Source organism: Lontra canadensis, unplaced genomic scaffold (genome assembly GCF_010015895.1).
Source record: "Lontra canadensis isolate GAN:19392208 unplaced genomic scaffold, GSC_riverotter_1.0 scaffold69, whole genome shotgun sequence".
NCBI classification, from domain to species: Eukaryota; Metazoa; Chordata; class Mammalia; order Carnivora; family Mustelidae; genus Lontra; species Lontra canadensis.
This window is the reverse complement of record NW_022631063.1, coordinates 6,435,705-6,452,514: the sequence shown is the minus strand read 5'-3', so window position 1 is coordinate 6,452,514 and position 16,810 is coordinate 6,435,705. Positions and strand designations below refer to the sequence as shown.

Here is a 16,810-nt window from a genome sequence, read left to right as displayed (position 1 = left end):
GGCCAATGTAATCATCCTCAAAAATTCAGCAAGTTTACCTCTGCCAGAAGGCCCTTCTTATCCCCCTCCCTCCCACCTTGATCTTCCTAGGACTCTTTGAAAGACATCAAACTTGAGGTGCTTCTTAATTAAATTCAGCCCTTCGGTCCCTAGAGGTTTAATCAATCCCTATTCTAAATAATTGATTCATTCAGCAGACATTTATTGGGGTCTTACAAAGCACCAAGCATTGTGCTGACCTGTGGGGATGAAAAGATGAATAAGACAGTCCCAGCAGTCAAGGTGCTGGACAGTTTAATAGCAGAGGCAAAAGCAAACAGTGAAAATCACAAGTCTCCTAGTGATGGGCTGTAGCAGAGAATAACTAAAAGTGCAACTGGTGGGCCAAGAAGAGAGCAAGGGAATTGAATTCCAGTCTTTCACAAACTGGAGGGGGAAGGGAAAGGAAAGGAAAGGAAAGGAAAGGAAAGGAAAGGAAAGGAAAGGAAAGGAAAGGAAAGGAAAGGAAAGGGAAGGGAAGGGAAGGGAAGGGAAGGGAAGGGAAGGGAAGGGAAGGGAAAGAAAGGAGACGATGAAAACACCTAAGTGCCCCTTTTCTGTATTTGCTCTGCATGTCCTGAGCTTCCTCCCACAAGCCCCTGGGTTGGGGCAAGCCTGGATACAAATCCGAGCTCTGTCACTTAAACAGCTGAGTGCCGCTGAGTCACTTTAAGACTCTACCTGCTTCCGCTCCTTCAGGAGCAAGAAGGGCTTGTGATACCTAACATAATACAGAGGGTGGTGGTGAGGATGAATTTGTCAAAGCCCCATTACAATATCCAGAACATAGCATAACCTCCGTGAACCTCGTGAACCTTCTTTCTCCCTGCTTGGGGTCTGGGCCGCTTACAGCATCAGGTGCCCACCACACCTACAAGAAGACTAGTTGTTATATGATCATAGAGAAGATGAATGTATGCAATTTTATTTCATCCGTGGCTAAATATAGGAGTTCAGAACCCAGTAGGATTAAGTAATATGTCCAAGTGTCGTGCACTCACCTTCCCTGCCAATTCTGTGGCTGGCCTTGCCCTGTGGACCAGGACGCACCCTGTGTATGAAGCCGTACCAGGGGCCTCACTCTCACCATATGCTCTGTAAAGCAGCAGCAGTGTCCGTCTACACAGCTGAGCCCTAAGAGCAAGACGCAGCCTCTCATCAGCTGGCAACTGCTAAGAGATGGTACTAAGAAATAATAGCCAGATTTAAAAAGATTTTTCTAAAATATGACAGCCCTACAGACAATGCCAGCAGCTCGACTTGCATTTAAAATGAAAGTAATTGGCCTTAATTGCTTAGCTAAGTTTCCAATCTCATAGAGGGCTCATTTATGAATTTAGATTTAGGACAGTCTACATGTAACTCTCTAAAACCTGCTTCCCCCAAAGCCCTGGGGACTTAGCAGGGGAACAGCTGTGCCTCCCATTGCTTTGTCCAGTGTCTACCCCCCATCTTACACACAAACACCTTCACTCCTGTATTAGTAGGTGCTATATTCAAATATCAGGAGTCATGTGCAATGTACCAAGTTTTAAGATAATTACAGTCCAATTACTAATGGCTGAGTATTCCATTAAGCCTCCTGTGCACTCTTTGAAAAGGACTGTGGCCCTCACCAGCTAATCACAGAAGGGTGACTAGCCAGGAGGAAGCAGAAGGCACCTGCCCCTGTAATAGCAGGAGGTGGGAGGGAGAAAACCAGGGACGGGTAAAAGAACAGAAAGAGAGGGCGAAGCAGACTGGATTCCCTAGAGGGAGCAACGATGTGCTTCCTTCTCAAACAATCTAAAATATGGTTCTCCTGATGGCATATTACGATACAAGACCCAGAAAACCCCACAGGTGAGGCAATAACGGGAAGGCTCTAGAAAAGAACCTTATCACTTACAGGTGATATTTCCCTGAAGTACTGAACAACTTTACAAACACGCAGAATCTATTGCCCCTGTGAATCCCACAAGCTCAGAAACTATTGCTTACTCGGGGCACCTGGGTGGCTCAGTTGGTCAAGCGTCTGCCTTTGGAGCAGGTTGTGATCTTGGGGTCCTGAGATCAAGCCCCGTGTGGAGACCCCTGCTCAGTGGGGAAGCTGCTTCTCCCTTTCCCGCTGCCTGCCGCTCCCCCTGTTCATGTGCTTTCTTTCTCTGTGTCAAATAAATAAATAAAATTTTTAAAAAAGAAAGAAAGAAAGAAACTGTTGCTTACTCAACTTTGCAAACCCAGTTGAAAGGGAAACGGGCACTAAGAGATGCACATTATACCTATACCCTCTCATTTAATCTCCAGAATGACCCGATAAATAGGAGTTATTTCTCCTTTACAGAAGAGGCACCTGGGACCTAGCAAAGTTAAATCGCTCACTAACGGTTAAAGAGCTTGCGTCTGGACATGAACCCGGCATATTTGATTCCCAACCTCAAATCTGTTCTTGATCAATTGCCTCTGTGGTCCCTTTACCTGGTAGGTAACCAAAAAGCATTACATTTAGTGGCAAACTCTTATACCCAGAAGCCATGGCGACCTCCTCAGGCTGGCGGGACCGTCCTGGCCCTCACAGAGGTGGCTCCACTCAGGGCAGCCCCGCTGCGCTCCAGGCTTTGTTCCTCTCTCCCCACTGGGAGAGGCAAGCTGTGTCTTCCTCAGAATCACCTGGGCAGATTTTAAATCTCTGTGGTTCAAAGATATTCACTGTGTGTTCTGACATTTCTCATGCGGTGCTTCAAAAGCTCTGGCTTCTAGCGGCACAGTGGGCATCCGTCCCTGCTGAAGTAGGACACCTTTTCTCATCCACTTCTGTCACGTCGCTCCACACCAGCAAGCCAAAGGTCTGCTGTTCTGAACTCGCATGGATTCTGCCTCTTTTTCGTGTGTGGAGGTAAAGCCCAAGCTGACAGGCCTGCGAATCCACATGATGCTGCCTCCTTGGAGTTCCATAGAAGAAAAGAGCTTCGTTCTAAATTAAGAACCTGTTCTCTGTGCATCTTCTTGAAGCCCTCCTCCCAGAACAACACACACCACAGCTGCCTCTACCAGGGAACATGCCGACAGTTCTCCCATATGGTTATGACAGATGACCAGCTATTTGTTCCTGCTCCTGTTACACCAACTTGACTAACAATAGACAACGTGGTGGTGATGGTAGCTCGAATTTACGACCCCCTTCTGCGTGAGAAACCTTTCTAAGCACTTCATGTGTTAACACATAAGGTCTTCCCAGCAGCCCTACGGGGTGGGCACTACCAATAGGCCCATTTTACAGATAAAGAAACTGAGGCTTAGGGAGGCCAAACAGCTCTCTCAAATATCCCACAAACTCTTCTGAGAGGGAAGGCTGGAACTCAGACTGCCTGGCTCCAGAGCTCACCCCCCTCCACCACTACCCTGTGTAGTCAGTCAGTCCCGCCGTAGAAGGCTGGTTGTGAAACCACGAGTATCCTGCACTGTTAGGTGAGCACAGCACAAATTTTATATTGGCTTATGTGCGATTTCACTTGCCAGAAACACTGGATAAACATAGAAATGTGCTGAGTTGACCTGAGCCATGTAGGAAATACAAAACACACACACGTGCGTGCGCACACACACACACACACACACACCTCTCAAACATTCCATGTTACCTCAGTTTACATGTTATGGGACACATCCACCCGCTATCAAAGCCTTCTCTCAAATTTCAGATCCCCCTCCTTCTACTGCATCACAGAAACTCAGCAGCTATAACTAACTTTCCCAATGCTCCTATGGGCTGACCTTTGGCTTTTCCCAAGTTGAAGCTCTAACCCCTGACGTGACTATATTTGAAAATACAGCCTTTTGGAGGCAATTCAGGTTAAATGAGGTTATAAGAGTGGGGTCCTATTCCAATATGACTGATGTCCTTATAAGAAGAGGAAGGGACACTTCGGATAAACACGCACAGAGGAAAGACCCTGTGAGAACACAGGGAGAAGGCCGCCATATGCAAGCCAAGGAAAGAAGTCTCCAGAGAAACCAACCCTCAGACACTTTGACCTTGGGCTGCCAGCCTCTAGTGCTATGATAGAGAATTTCTGTTTGGCAAGGTGCCCAGGATGTTGTATTTTATTATGGCAGCTAGCCCAACACACCAGCACCAACTTCCAAGCAAACTTCAGGTCTTTTTCAAGGTAAAATGCCATATTTATTATAGTCTTTATGTATTTCTTAACTACTTACCATGTATAACACTGTGCTGTTTCTATTAGGTCTCCATCTGTTTTTTAATGCCCCTGATGAAGTTTTTGAGTGTTGTGCCCTGACTCATTTTTCTCCTAAGCCTTGTGTTATACCGTGGTGTTGTACAATTTTGCACAGTGTGGCAATTTTTAGGATTTTTAGGATTGTGTATGTCGTGTTACAGCACAACTGACTATACAAAGGGAATCATGACTTACAGATCCTAAAGGTAAAGCATAAAACATAATGTTCCTATAGCCTTCTTATATAGCAGGTTCCATAAAGAAATTCCAAGGAGGGCAGGCACCAAGCTTAGATATACAGCATCTATGTAAATTTGTGCAGGCACATGGTAGGCTTTGGAGTGTTTTTTCCCCAAACTTTAGGAACCTAATGTGCACCTTTACACATCCTCTATAATCAAAGATGATTGTAATGATTTTCATGATTTTGTTCTAAAATCAGAAATAACTTGGGGCACCTGGGTGGCTCAGTCATTAAGCATCTGCCTTCGACTCAGGTCATAATGCCAGGGTCCCGGGATCAGGCCCAACATCCGGTTCCCTGCTCAGTAGGAAGCCTGCTTTTCTATCTCCCACTCCCCCTACTTGTGTTCCCTCTCTCAATGTGTCTCTCTCTGTCAAATAAATGAATAAAATCTTTAAAATAAAATAAAATGAAATGAGAAATAACTTTTAAAATAGATTAAACAATAAGAAATGGCATATAGATTCAAAAATGGGAGATAAGAATGAAATAAGAACATGAGGCCTAATAAATTCAATTATCCCTTATTTCCTATGTTCTTTTCATTTCCATCCAACTCCATGTTGAATAAAATTCTTGGAAAAATTATCTACAGAGCCTTGACAAATGCAGGATTTAAAGAAAACTTACTAGCAGGACCTCATATGCAGCCAGCTTGACCCAAGTTTAGCCTCTCTGATATTTTTAGCAAAAACCTGCTTTCTTTAATTAGCCAGTACCCATGAATGGGAGGCCTTGCCATATGCCATCAAGAACTGAGAGAGGCTTGATCTAAATGGAAAACCTGAGTTCACATGCCACAGATGGCATGTCTGGAGTAGAAAGAGGGAGAAGGTTTCAAAAGCTTACCCAAGGCAAAAGAGCAGACTGTCTATAACACTGTTCATCAATCTTCAGAATTTTTGTAGGGGAAGTAATACTATCTTGAGAATACTAACAACCTCAAAGAGGGCCTGATTGAGTTAAATGCAACCACCCAGCGTCAAGGCACCATGTGCCAGGAACAGTAGAGATGGGCATACTAATTACAGAACCGTTCCAATGCTTTTATTATATGGCAACACTCTGTGCAATGGATGACTGTGTCGTGTGCTGTAAGACCACATTCTCTTTCCTAAAACTCTGAAAGAACTGCTAAGAGTACTGTAATCCCAAAGCAGGGTTTAGCAAACTATAGCCCGCTTGCCAAATCCAGCCTGCCATCTGTTTTTGTACAACCCATGAGTTAAGAATAGCTTTTAAATTTTTAAATGGTTGAAAAAAAATTTAAAGAATGCTTCATGACATATGAAAATGATAAATTCAAATTTCAGTATCTATTAATAAAGTTTTGTTGGAACATAGCCACATACATTTGCTTGGTCTATGGCTGTCTTTGTGCTATAACAGTAGTTATAACTGTGACAAGGTTCCTGTGGTCTAAAGTATTTACTTTCTGGCCATTGACAGGAAACGTTTGCTGACCTCTGCTCCAGAGTTAAAACTGGCCTGAATACAACTGACAGGTTTAAAACCATTTTAAATAGTTAAGGATCGGGGGCGCCTAGGTGGCTGTCATTAAGCCTCTGCCTTCAGCTCAGGTCCCGATCCCCAGGATTCTGGAATGAAGCCCCTACATCCGGGCTTCCTGCTCAGAGGGAGGCCTGTTTTTCCCTCTCCCACTCCCCCTGCTTGTGTTCCCGCTCTTTGTCAAATAATAAATAAAATCTTAAAAAAATAATAATAAAATAAAATAGTCAAGAATAGTCTCGAACACTAAGACATTCACTGATTCAATCAAATCTGAACAATAAGTTGGCCTGTAACTATGTACTCTGGATGACAAGATGCTGTTCATTGGTCTAAGGGCTATTCTGAATTAATGAGAAACGACCATTGTCGTGACAATAGCAGAAAACCAACTCAACCTTGTGCTCTTCAAGAACTAAGAGGTGGCGGCACCTGGGTGACTCGATTTTGGCTCAGTTCATGATCTCGGGGTCCTGGGATCGCCCCATGTGGGACTCTGTGCTCAGCAGGGAGACTGCTGGAGATTTTCTCTTCCTCTACCTCTGCCTCTCCCATCCCTCATGCTCTCTTGATCTCTCACTCTCTAAGAAAATTAATCAATTAATTTTAAAAAACCTAAAAGGTTGTATTCCAATTCTATGATTAAATTTTTTCCAGACTCATGATCAGCATGAACTCATTGCTGATCATGTGTCACAGTACTTAAAATATGAAGATGTCATTTATCTAGAAGATAATACTTTCTTATTCACTCCTTCAAAAACTGCATCTGTCTTCAGGGAAACTTTGGTGGTAAATAATATTCACGCTGTGATCTGATGGTGGAAATAATCAAAACTGAAGTTTCTTTTTGGCAAAACTGTGTCCTTCGCCACAGTGTGGAACATACGGAAGATTCTACAGCAGTTTACAAATAGTTCTCTTTTGCAAACAGGTGACTGGGTAATGACAACTTGTTGAATATATTCACCGTGCATTTGTTCAGATCAAAGATTGATCTGAAGTAAAGGGATATGAGACTCAGCTTGTTCCCCATGCAGCCCTGTTCTTTTCCCCCTCAATTATTAGGCTCCACTTTCTTACTGAGGTCACAAGACAGCACTGCTGATGTGACCAAGTAAAAATCTACCAAATAATAAAACAGCGACTGCGTGGCAGCATGAGGACAATGCGTTAAACCACTCATTTCTCATTTCTCTCTGCTAAGTTATCCTTAGTTCAGTGAATCACCAATTAGGATCACAGGGCTTCTTTGAAGAAACAAAGTCCCAGTTTCAAAAGGTGCCCCGATTTTGGTCAGTCTGCTGCCACTGAACAGGAGCATCCAAATCTGGCAACATTTGCAAGTAGTTTTAATCAGTCTCGACTCTAAACTGAAATTCCTAAAGGAAAGACAATCTTGGGTCCTCATCCTACAACAAGGTTCCATATGAGCAAACGCCGATCCACATAAATTAGTACTAATCTATAAAGTGTAATATTCCTTGGCCTATATCTTCAGGTTATCGTGTGGGAGATTTATCTGTCCAGTCAGGTGGAGACTGCCTAAGCGAAAGCCATATATAACTTTCACTCCCAGGCATATGCTATTAAACGCACCGTACAATATTTTAAAATGATGAACGCATGTAGGGTACAAATGAGAGGGAAGCCATTTATTCTGAACATTTATCTCTGCCCCTTCCTGTTTCATCCTGCAGATATTTTTCTACTGCAGATATTATTTACTTTCCTATTATCCTGATGCACCTGTTGGAGGTGGGGAGGCAGAGCTTCCGCAGCATCAAAGCATGGTTCCCCCAGTTCCACGGCTCCCATGTAGAAACAGCTCCTCTGAAAATGGATCACAGGGTACCTCATTTTTATAAATTCTTTACTCCCTCTTGAAAATTTCCCTTTCAGTTGCCAATAAAGATTTAAATGCTTCTGGAAGAAAATTCATCCAAACGAACACAGCTGGGAATGACTGACATCAAGCATGAAGGGGGGATAAAAAGCATGTCAATGTTTCAACACGTTACTTGTTGAACAACTTCTACTCGGTTCATCTGCACGAAATGGGTGTGCCAAAAGTTGGACATGCCAGCAGATGGTTACAAGCACTGTTTGGCATGCATCTTGCTGCCGTTCCATACGCTGAAAGATGGAACACAATTCCCCTGAAGATACTCTATTTTCTAAAATAGTGATTTAGATAGAACAGAGAAATGACAGAAACTGTACAGTTGGGCCCTAGACCTTCAAGTCCCGTATCTGTGTGGTCTTGCTCGCTAATGTGATTTTTAGGATCTTTGAACAGCAGTCCTCTCTTTTCAGAGATTAGTGCTCCTTAACCATGAATGTGTGTCATAAGGACTAAGGGCATTTCTTTCAAGATGTCCATGTCCAGACCTCACCTGGGTCACTACGCTGACTCAGACATCCTGGGGTAGGGCCGCGTGTGTGCATTTTCAAAAGCTCACCAGGTGATTACAAAGTGCACCCCTGGTTGGGAACAACTAATCTAGATCATTTTTTTATACTGATGAGCAAATAAGTATAACACACAAACACACCTACAATGACCAATATAATTCTGCCTTATTCCTTGTGGCATTATCTAAATGTCTCCCTTTGCCATCCCATTCCTTCCTCTGGATTTCTTTCTTTGTAATAGTCTTGGAGCTTTCCATAGTTTGATAATTTTCCTAGACAAATCTTAGGCTAAATCAGTGTATAATAGGCACTCTTCACTTGGGGAGGCAGCGTGCCAACTTAGATCAGCAAATCCTTCCAAAATAATGCCACTGTAACTTAGTCATTTAACCAATATTTATTCAGCAGTATATATGTGGTGGGAAAGGCTAAGAATGCAAGAAAAACAAGATGTGGTTCTTGTGCCCTCAAGGAGCAAGTATTATGTAATTAGGGTAAAAATATATGGACAAGTTAAGAAAAGTTAAATAACCACATGAGAAAGCATGTGATTCCATATTAAATTACCAGTACTTACATTGAGGACTCTAAAAATTCAAAAGAAGTAGTGTTCGTTCCAGACACTCAACAGTCATGCCACATTTCTGAGAGGGCCTGGGGTTTGAAGAATGGGTAGGGGATAGATAGGCAAGGCAAAGGATATGGGTATACAGGCCAGGAACACAGCAAAACCAGGGCAGGAATGAACAAAGTATGGACAGTGAAAAGACAACCTTTTGGAAGGAAAGGGTCTTTTGGGTGACTGATACCAAACACAAAAAGGCTAGAGTCTAGCTAAGAGGCTAAGGAGCCTAATAATTTCTCCTATAGTTGCAGAAAAATCATAGGATGAAGGATGAAGATAGCAGCATTTCAGGAATTTCTTTGTAGCAAAATATCCATGAGTGTGAGATAAACAATAAGGAGAGCTATGAGAGTAATTAAGATCTGGGCCATGGCAGTGGCGTTACAAAGAACTAATGGAACTCGGTCAATGACTAGTTTGAGCTTCTGGCATGTAACAGAATGGAGGCATGCAAACAATAGGAGAAGGGAAGTCAGAAGGGGAAGCAAGTCAGAGTTGCCAGTTGGGAGAAAGCAGAGCGATGCCTCAGAAGAAACCTCTTCATTGAACACTTGACTTTGGAAGAACCCGGCAAGAGGAAATAACTTCTGCACAGAGGATGGAAGGGAGAGTGGGGAAAATAAGAGGTTGAAGACTGAATGTGGAGAAGAAGCCCAGTCGAGAAAATGGAAAAATGCAGAATAACCAATGCAAACAGAAGGCCTTGGGGAGGCAGGAGAATCTGGTGGGACTCCAGAGGTTAAGGAAGAAGAGAGGTTCAAAACAAAGTTCATCGGCACGGTCCTCTGCAACAGAACCAGTACTATCTCAGTGCTAGTCCCAGCGGTCCTGCCAAGTGCCCTAGCCCACAGCTGAACTTTCTCCTCTCATCGTTAGTTACTGACTGTCCATACCAATTGTGTAGCACACACACCTATTTGTTGTATAATACCACTGATGTACATATACTCAGGTATTTGTCATAGCTCTTTGACACTATTATAATAAACTTCTTGAGGAAAAAGATCATAATTGATACTTTCAGTACCACCTCCCCCTCTTCCCCCCCGTTGTGCCTTCACTTGCTATGTCTTTAGCAATCATTTAGAAATATTTTTAACTGGTTATAACTATGCAGATTCGGGGAGAATTCAAGGAGAAGACATGGATTCTGGTCTAGTGTTGAGTCCTGCTGTTTGAAGTGTGGTTCAAGGACCAGTGGCATCACCTGGGAACTTGTGAAAAATGCAACTGCATCTGCCATCCCAGACTGATAAGAGAATCTGCATTTTAACAAGATGTAGTGACGAATTCTTATACACACTGGTAAGGAAACTGGTGTGGACTCAGTATAGTGTAAAAGAACTTGCACTGAGCTACCAAAGAAGTCAGCTGGAGGAAGGGAAGATGGCATATGAGTTTCAGCATGTGGTTCCTGTGCCCAGGCCCAGCTTCGCCCCTGCTCAGACCCGCAGCCCAACGGAGCCCAGGACCTTTGCATGTATGGTGGGACAAGGCCAGGAAGCAATTCTACCTTTTGATCTGGAGCCCAGATGCATAAATCCTTCTTCCATAAGCTGCCACGGAGTTCAATTATAGGAAGGGCTTTGCAGATTTTATCTACTGGGTTGTTTTTCCAGGTTTTATAAATATTCTGACCTCCTAAAGATCCTGTTTGTGCTCCCCATGTTTATCCAGCCCTAGGAATTTAGGATATTATTCAGTCTCTAATTCATTTCTCCCAGAACTCTAGGTTTCCCCTCTAAGTTTTAGACTGCAATTGCTAAAATACTTTTCCAGCATAATTGAAAGCTAAAGCTGAAAAGGCACCTCCAACCCCAAACAGAAAGAACCTGCAACAAAGGGAGCAACGAGGACAGCACTATTGTTCCAAAGACCAGGTGTCAGGAAAAAGCTCCCAAAGGACAGAGCTGTTAGACAAAGGCACAGTCATATCCCAAAGGATGGAGACCAAACGGACCAATGAGCTCAAGGCCCAGTATCTTCCCTTTGTAAGAAATGTGCTCAATGCTTCATTATTTCTTTCTCTAACTTTCCTGTAGGTAAGTGTATTGAGTGTCACTATTTCAAAACAGCACGGTGCTAGTTCTCGGAGAGTCTTTTATTATTCTTAACTGCTTTATTGATATATAATTTACACACCATAAAGTTCACATTTCAGAAATGGAAGAGACCTTCATTCCATCCCCTACCTTAAAGCAATGCTTCATTACATTCACTGAAGGAATATAATACAGTTATTTCTTAAATCTCCAGGAATATGGGACATCGTCATGACTCTCTGATAATAAATCTAACATCTCAACTTTCACCAGTGGAAAGAACATCTTGACAAAGTCCCCTCTCTTAAAATGGCAACCGTTACAGTAATGACCTCTAGAGTTCTGTGTCAGAGATGACTGCCTGAAAACACCACGGCAGGTCCCTGTCATCCGCCTACTGCGTAGGAACTCCACGAGAAAGTGAACTTCATTTACTGAGGCCAAAGGGGAAATCACAAATTCTTACAAACTACTCTTCCTCCATTTTTTGGGTGGACTATTTTTCCACCAGGTGGCATCCTTTTTAGGGGCTGCTGGAGCCTGCGTGAAGCCTGTCTTTTTAGCCTCAGGGATGGGAAGAGTACTTGGGTTTTTCTTTCAAAAAGGAAAACAGCAACTCACATGCTTTCACAGAACTTCCTCAGCGTGCTTGGCTTCTCCTGGTTGCATCTTTGTCGAAACCAGCGTTGAATGCTGCGAACATCCCAGTCCAGCTGCTTGGAGAGGCCTTCCAATCTCTTTTCATCAGGATGCTATGAAACAAGGCACCAGCAAAATCATTTTCATCTTCACTATAAACGCATCTGCCCTTGTCTCAATTGAGATCCGCCCCCGCCCTCCCCCCCAATTTACTACCTGCTACTGAGATTTTCTGTATTTACTACTGAGGACCTAGACTTTCTGTTAGTAGCGCGGACATAAATAACCACTGAGGATTAAAAATGTTACTCATTAGGTAACAACACTGAAACACATGAATCTTGCTCTAACGCAGACACTTCTTATCAGCACAGAGGTGCAGTGAAACAGGCAACTGGCTGAGTCAGCGCCCTCAGCCTTCAAGAAAGGAGTTAGGTTAGGGTGAGTTGGCAAAGAGGCATCATTCAAAGGTTTCACTTTCTCAGGAAGAAAAAAATGCTAAACCTAATGATCACTCCTCAGGGTAACGTAGGGCAGACAAAAAAGCGGAGTAATCTCAACAGACCTCACTTCAGCCTAAGGCACCAATTCTCCCACAAAACCTGTTTTCCCTTTCCTCCTCTTCTCTCTGTTCTGCTGCTCACACATTCCTCTTCTATCCCTCTTCTTGGTCATTCCTTTTGACTAAATCCCCATCAGACCTTTCCATCAACTGCGCATAACTTGAAGACACCAACTTGGCGAACAGGGAAGGGACCCTCTTTCTGGCTCGCCATAGGATGATACCAGTCTGTCTCCCACTCATTTCTATGACATCAGGAGGCGACAGCCAGGTTCAACTGCCCACTCTAATCGCCTCTCAGCCTTGATTCCCTCACCTGTCAGGGTTATTTATCCACCTAAACAGGACTATGGTGATGACCAAATGTAAACAACATGTCTAAGACTCCCTAAACACTCGTTTCTCCCCTTTCTTACCTCTCTCCCCTCTCTTGGAGAGCTTAAAAACCACCCTGCCCGCAATTATGTGAACGTGTCCTGCCGCACAACAAAACTCAGCGGAGTGAGGTCCATTCCTTTATTTGTTCTATCCTTCCTTTACTATAAATGCCATGTTAGTGATCAGAGGAAATCACCAAAAATGGGATAGAGGAGGCAGGCGGAGCAGCCTCAAGTTACAAAGGTGGGATGTACCTATTGAGACCTTTTCAAAGCATCTCAAGCAATTCAAGATATCAGAGACACAGGGAGCACCGCAAGTGACCTCGGTATTATGACGGAGGTTATAAAATGCGCTGGGCTTCGGTCTGTGCGAGTCCTTTGCCAGCTTTCAGGGAGGTGTGTACTTTGACATGTTTTTGCTGTCAGTACTCATGATGCCGTCTACACTCTCCTTGTATGTCTATATTAATTAAAACACAGGGAAGACAGAAAATGCACATCCTGCTACATACCCTGGCTATACCATTTTCCTACCGGAATCAACTTTTAATTTCAATTTGTTTTCTCAGCTTATTGAACAGGTCAAACATTCACCTGGTTCACCAGTTAACAACTATGCAAAGTTTCCCCTTCCCATTTTACTCCTACTCTCCCCCTTCCTACTAGCTAACCAATTATTAAATCAATTCCTTTTCCAGAGTTACTTTATGCAAATATAAGTAAATTTGAACGTGTACTCTCACATCTCCCTTTGTCACACAAAGGGCTACATACTGCATGCATCATTCTGAACTTTGGGTTTTTTACTTTACAGTGTATCTTGGAACATTTCCGTATCAAAACAAAGAATGCCCTCTTTCTTTTGTGGAACTGTCGGGATATGCTATAATTTACTTATCCACTCTCTTGTGAGTAGATGTTTAAAGTGCTTCTAGACTTCCACTACGACAAACAATGTTGTAATTAATCATCTTGTCATCGGTCATGAGACAGGCATACACTGAGATAAATGCCTAGAAGCAAATATTGGAGATCAAAGACCTATGCATTTGCAAGTAATTTGCATATTTAGATATTGAAAAGTTACCCTCACTGATAATTTTCCCAATGTATACTTTCACAAGCAAGAGTGCCCACAAACATTTCTCAATGCCTCGCCAAAAGAGTACAGTATTCGATTTCTCAACTTTTTTTTCCAGTCTGATATAAAGTCATGTCTCAGTATATTTTTAACTTGATTTCCTCTTTTTATGAAACAGGAAAAACCATTTATGCTTCTTTTTTATGAACAGTCTTTTTGTATCTACTGCACATTTTTTCTTGATCTGTAGGTATTTTATCGATCTGTAGATTTCTTCATTTATTAGTTAGTGCAGTTAAACCTGTGTCTATAACATAGGTTGCATACTTTGTACCAAGGTCTTTGTGTTTTAGAATTCGTCATGGGGTTTTCTGCTTGTTTTTTATTTGAAGTTTTTAAAAAGCATATTTGAATTTATCAGTTTCTTCTGTTATAACTTCTGAATATGGGGTCATAATAAGAAGAGCCTTCCCTACTCCAAATGTTCAAGAAATTAACGTAGGAAGAACTGGCATCTTTACCCAATTTGTCTTTTGTATCCTTCGAGAGTTTGAAAATTTTCTTCACATCCCTTGCACATCCTTGTTACATTTATTCCTAGGGATAGTATCTTTTCTGGTGTTGTTTGTGGTAACTTTTCACTTGATTCCTTTACTTTTTCAAATAGGCAGTTAGATAATAACATGTAACTAGAATGTAAGCTCTATAAATAAAAAAGAAATTTTTAGTATCTTTTTTCATCTAAAATATAGTAGAGACTCAGTAAATTCATATACACACACACAGAATTGGTAAGTTATATTTTCCTAGAATAATTTCCATTTTACCCAAGTTTTTATATTTTCTTTGTCATATTAATAAAAATACATCCTTTTTATTTTCCTCCATTTCTGCAATTGTTGATTATTATGTTAATTCTTATGTTGTAAATTTGTGCATTTTAAAATTGGGTTAGCTAACTTTCTACAGATAAAACTACTTTTGAATTGATTTTCAATTCTATAGCTTTGCTGACACAATTTCTGCATTTATTGCTAATTTCTGCCTTCTGCTTGCCTTGATTTGTTTTGTGGTTCTTTTTCTAATGTTTAAGTAAGTGTTGAAATTTGAGTTTTCATCTGAGTACTGCTTTGGCACAGTACAAATGAGTGATGTCTTCATCCCCTCTGTTACCAAATATTCTGAATTTCTATTTTTATCCAACAGTTGATTAAGAAAGCAAGGAATTTTCTGTTTTCTGACTTCTAGTATTACTAAGTTATGCCTATTTTTATTTTTTTAAAGATTATTTATTTATTTATTTATTTGTCAGAGAGAGCATGCAAGCACAAGCAGGGGGAGCCGCAGGCAGAGCGAGAAGCAGTCTCCCCACAGAGCAAGGAGCCTGATGCAGGACTCAATCCCAGACACGGAGGCGTCCCAAGTTGTACTTATTGTTAAAATCTATTACAGTTGTATATATAAAATAAAGGTTATTTTTGTAAGTATTTAACAGATATTCCAAAAGAAAGCATGGTCTTTACATTCAGAATATAGGGTTCTATATGTACCACTTAAATCTTCCTCATTAATTATGCCTCTTAGAATTTCTATCTTCTGTTTTACATTTTGTTCACTTAATCTGTCATGACCCAGAGGTAAATTAAAATGTCTTGCTATTAAATTATTTCTTCTTTCATTCTTTTTTTGAGTATATGGATACATTGACAATGCATATTAGTCATAACCACTTTATCTTTATTATGAATTGTATCCTTTGGCAAGAAAAAGCCAATTCTTCTTTTCACTTCATCCTTTCTAGCCTGAATTCCACTTCATGTAAAAATAAAAATCCTACTTTATTATTTGTATTTGTCTGTATACTGTTACTCATACTTTTATTTTCAGTATTTGTAATTACTTTTTCTGCAGGTGTCTCTTATCAGCTACATGACCCAAACCTAAATTAGTTTTTATTAGATGAGCTGGACCCATTTACATATATTGATATAACTGATAAGTTCATTTATAGTTCTGTCAAATTAATTGTTAGGTTGTTTTGATAAAAAAAAAACTTTTAATCTTGGCAAACCAAATATGGTTTTATTTTACTTCCATTTTGTGGGTAATTTTTGTTCTAGATGTTACCCATAATTGTAATATTCTTCTTCTGTATGTTTTCAATCAATAATTCCATATGAGCAGTATTTAAAATTAGCAAATTTCCTCTCCCCTCCCACCCAACATTAGACAATAATTTTTATCTCTTTCACAGTTTACTCTTGTATTATTAAATATGCTTATGCTTCTATTACTTGATTTGGCTGCTTAAACTGATTTGCTTTGACTCCCAGCTATTAGAGACTACACAATTAGTGAATTTATTCTACCTCCCGCCTTTTTCCCCGCCTTTTTCCCCTCCTCATCTCAAATACTGTTAGTTGTATCACTCCTACACTGTGAGAGCATATAATGTTTACATGCTGTCCTGTCATCCTAACCCTCACATTTAACAGTTTAGATATTTTCAAACCTTAACAACACTCTAGTAACCGCTTCATTGGCTAAAATAAATGATTATAATAGTTTCTTCAAAAGGACTCATGAGAACAATTCCCCCAAATTTTTGCATGTTCTAATCTGTTTGTCTAGGAAGCCTGGGTAGCTCAGTCGGTTAAGTGTCTGCCTTTGGCTCAGCTTATGATCCCAGGGTCCTGGGATCAAATTCTGTATCGGGCTCCTTGCTCAGCGGACAGCCGGCTTCTCCCTCTGCCTGTCACTCCCCTGCTAGTGCTCCCAAATAAAATCTTTAAAAACAAAACCTGTTTGCCTTTAACAGTTACAGAATAAAAACAATTTGCCTAAACATGAAATTCTTAGTTCACATTTTCCTTGAAAATGTTGGAAGTGTTGCTATAAAGAAGACCAAAATCACGTTGATAGTTTTTCTTAAATAAGTGATTTGATTTTTTGCTCAACTGCTCAAAGAATTCCTTCTTTTATTTTTCAAGTCCAGTAATTAAAACTTGTTTTAAAACTTCAATTTTTTACTACATATTCATTAACATTAAAATA

General features: G+C 41.1%; 1 protein-coding gene across 2 annotated transcripts in view; it reads right to left on the bottom strand.

The window, feature by feature from the left end:
- The window catches only part of CERS6 (ceramide synthase 6), a 308,524-nt gene that overhangs the window by 200,792 nt on the left and 90,922 nt on the right, over positions 1-16,810 (bottom strand). For both annotated transcript variants that reach the window (XM_032880376.1, XM_032880377.1), the window contains exon 3: positions 11,716-11,846. In XM_032880376.1, the coding sequence (XP_032736267.1) occupies positions 11,716-11,846 (131 nt within the window). The remainder of the gene's footprint in view (positions 1-11,715; positions 11,847-16,810) is intronic.